Here is a 2,500-nt window from a genome sequence, read left to right as displayed (position 1 = left end):
TTTCCAGATATTCCTCAAATTGTGAAGGTTGAACCTGAAGACTGGGAAGCTGTGGATATAAAAGGTCAGGAGGAAGAAATTCCTTTTCAAAGTTTTAGATTTGAAATGCTTTTTGATCTTAAAAAAACATTTTTTCCAATGACTTTGCTTAAAAGGAGGGGGGAGTCGAAATGCTTTTCCCCAACCATGAAGGAATAGTACTGAGCAAGCAAAACTATGTATTGATGTCGGTACTTTCACTTGGAGTGTCCTTTTAGTGTGACATTCTTCATCGCATTGGATTTTTTTTTTCTTCTTGATGCCATTTTCTTTTTAAACAATATTTAAGGATCGGAGTGGCGCGCGCGCACACACACACACACACACACACACACACACACACACACACACACACACACCCACACACGGAAGCGCCATCATTTCCCACAGCACCGAGTACCAACGAGATCACAATGGCACCACTTTTCTCACTGCACTCAGTGGGGCATTTGCTATGGAGGAATTTCCTCCTCCCCATGGATGCCAACCTTTAGAGATTGCCCATGCTGTTTTCCTTTTAAATGCTGAATGTCAAGCAAGGAAGCACCACATACCATTTTTAAACTCTTTGGTATAACTCAGCCAGGGTTTGAACCAGACTCAGAGCAGACGCTCTCGCCATTACACCACCGAGTCTGGTAGTTTGCTTTCACCTCTTACCTCTTCTGCCCACTGTATTTAAATCTCCCTTGCTCCTCCACTCATCTTTACAAACTCTGTTTTGATAACATTCCTCATTGAAACAATAGCAATGTTTTTGGCTCTGAACCCTTTTGTATGTCTCTGCTGACGAAGTCACCGGAGGCATATGTTTTCAGATTGTCCATCCGGCTTTCTATCCGTCCTTGCGTCCATCATCGGTTTTCGTTACCGCGATAACTTAAGAACGGCTCAAGGGATCTAAGTCAAACTTGGTACAAGTATGTATAATAATGCAAAGATGAACTTATTCGATTTTGGGGTCAAAAGGTCAAAGGTCAGAGGTCCTGTTAGGTAAATTTTTCTTACCATGCTAACTTGTGAACCAGTGATGGGATTTTAATCAAACTTGGTATAGGTATACAATATGATGCAAAGATAAACTGATTAGATGGCGGCATCAAGAGGTCAAAGGTCAGAGTCCGTGATAGGTTTTTGTTACCGCCATATTAACTTAAGAACAGCTGAAGGGATCCAAGTCAAACTTGATAGATGTATGTATCATGATGTATGCATACATGGATTATATTGTGGGGTTAAGAGATGAAACGTCAGAGGTCAAGTTAGGTAACGATGTGATATTTGACGACAGCTAAAGAGATTTAAATCAAACTTGGTACAAGTATTATAAGGATGTAATAATGTGGGTGGAGTTGTTACGTTGAAAAGTGCCGTTCTCGTTTCTTTATTAGATTGGGGCATATGAGAAGCAAAGTGATAAAGGGTATGAACTGACAGTGGAGCAGTTGGGAAATAGTTGGACACAACAAGCAAAATTATTAACGAACGGTAAGATGAACTTGTTGAAAGAGGAAAAGATTTCCAAATGAATTGCCAGCACCCATTTTGGCATCAAACTCAAGATGTCCAGGTGTCATAAATGTCTATACCCATGGGTTTACCACAGGTGCTGGCCAACTCGTATGATAATATTACCTCGAATATTTTCTTGCAAATCCAAGAGATGTATTGTTGTTTCACAGGTATGCTTTTAGCCCCAATTGTAAAATCATTCAAGGTAGTCTTTCTTGATACTTGCTGTTGAATTATATTTCTTACATCTTTGTCTTCTTCTAAAAAAGTGCAGAGACCTCCAAGGAGTACTATTGTACTGAGGATGGTAGATGACTACTTGCTACCTTAAGAAAGACAAAACTGATGCTTAATTATCAATGCTAAACATCTTTCACTTTTGTTTTAATTTCTTCATATGGCCACTTAGTAGGCAATGTCACAGAATAACTTCAGAGCAATGATGGATGCTCGAGGGACAGCATCTTAATTTGAAATTTTCTTCTCTTAATTACATGTGATTGTCAAAAATTATTCACGAGAGACTGGTAGGCAATGTATTGGGACAAATTTATATAAATGTATATATATATATTGTTACGGATTTTAGAATCCGGTCTGATGAATGCATACGCACATCCTGGTCCTCAGACAGTTATTTCCTTAAATGCATGTTCAGGTTAGCCCCATCCCCATGTCTAATGGGATCTTAAATGTGATGCGTTGAGAAGGGTAAAGGATAGATCTCCCCTTTTATGGGAAGCTTTTTTTCTTTACGACAGGCACGTTCACACACATTTCTTTCACGAGCTCTGAAGCCCGCCCTCATTTTTCCTCAGCAACATTCTTTCACAAGCTCTGAATCCCACCCCCATTCTTCCTCAGCGGCAATCTTTCGTGAGCTCCGACGCCTGCCTTTTTTGAGAGCGCAGTGGGGGTCGTGTGGTCGTGTTTTTTTTCTTTAGTGTCA

The 2,500-nt window shown here is 40.1% G+C and overlaps 1 protein-coding gene across 2 annotated transcripts in view; it reads left to right on the top strand.

The window, feature by feature from the left end:
- LOC147025108 (uncharacterized) overlaps positions 1-2,500 on the top strand; it is a 125,055-nt gene that overhangs the window by 30,525 nt on the left and 92,030 nt on the right. For both annotated transcript variants that reach the window (XM_085885727.1, XM_085885726.1), the window contains exon 2: positions 8-64. In XM_085885727.1, the coding sequence (XP_085741853.1) occupies positions 8-64 (57 nt within the window). The remainder of the gene's footprint in view (positions 1-7; positions 65-2,500) is intronic.

The sequence above is a fragment of the Eptatretus burgeri genome, chromosome 6 (assembly GCF_056783735.1).
Source record: "Eptatretus burgeri isolate ZD-2024b chromosome 6, Ebu_testis_v1, whole genome shotgun sequence".
Classification (NCBI taxonomy): Eukaryota; Metazoa; Chordata; class Myxini; order Myxiniformes; family Myxinidae; genus Eptatretus; species Eptatretus burgeri.
Note: the sequence above shows the minus strand (reverse complement) of the source record. Positions and strands in the feature narration are given on the sequence as shown.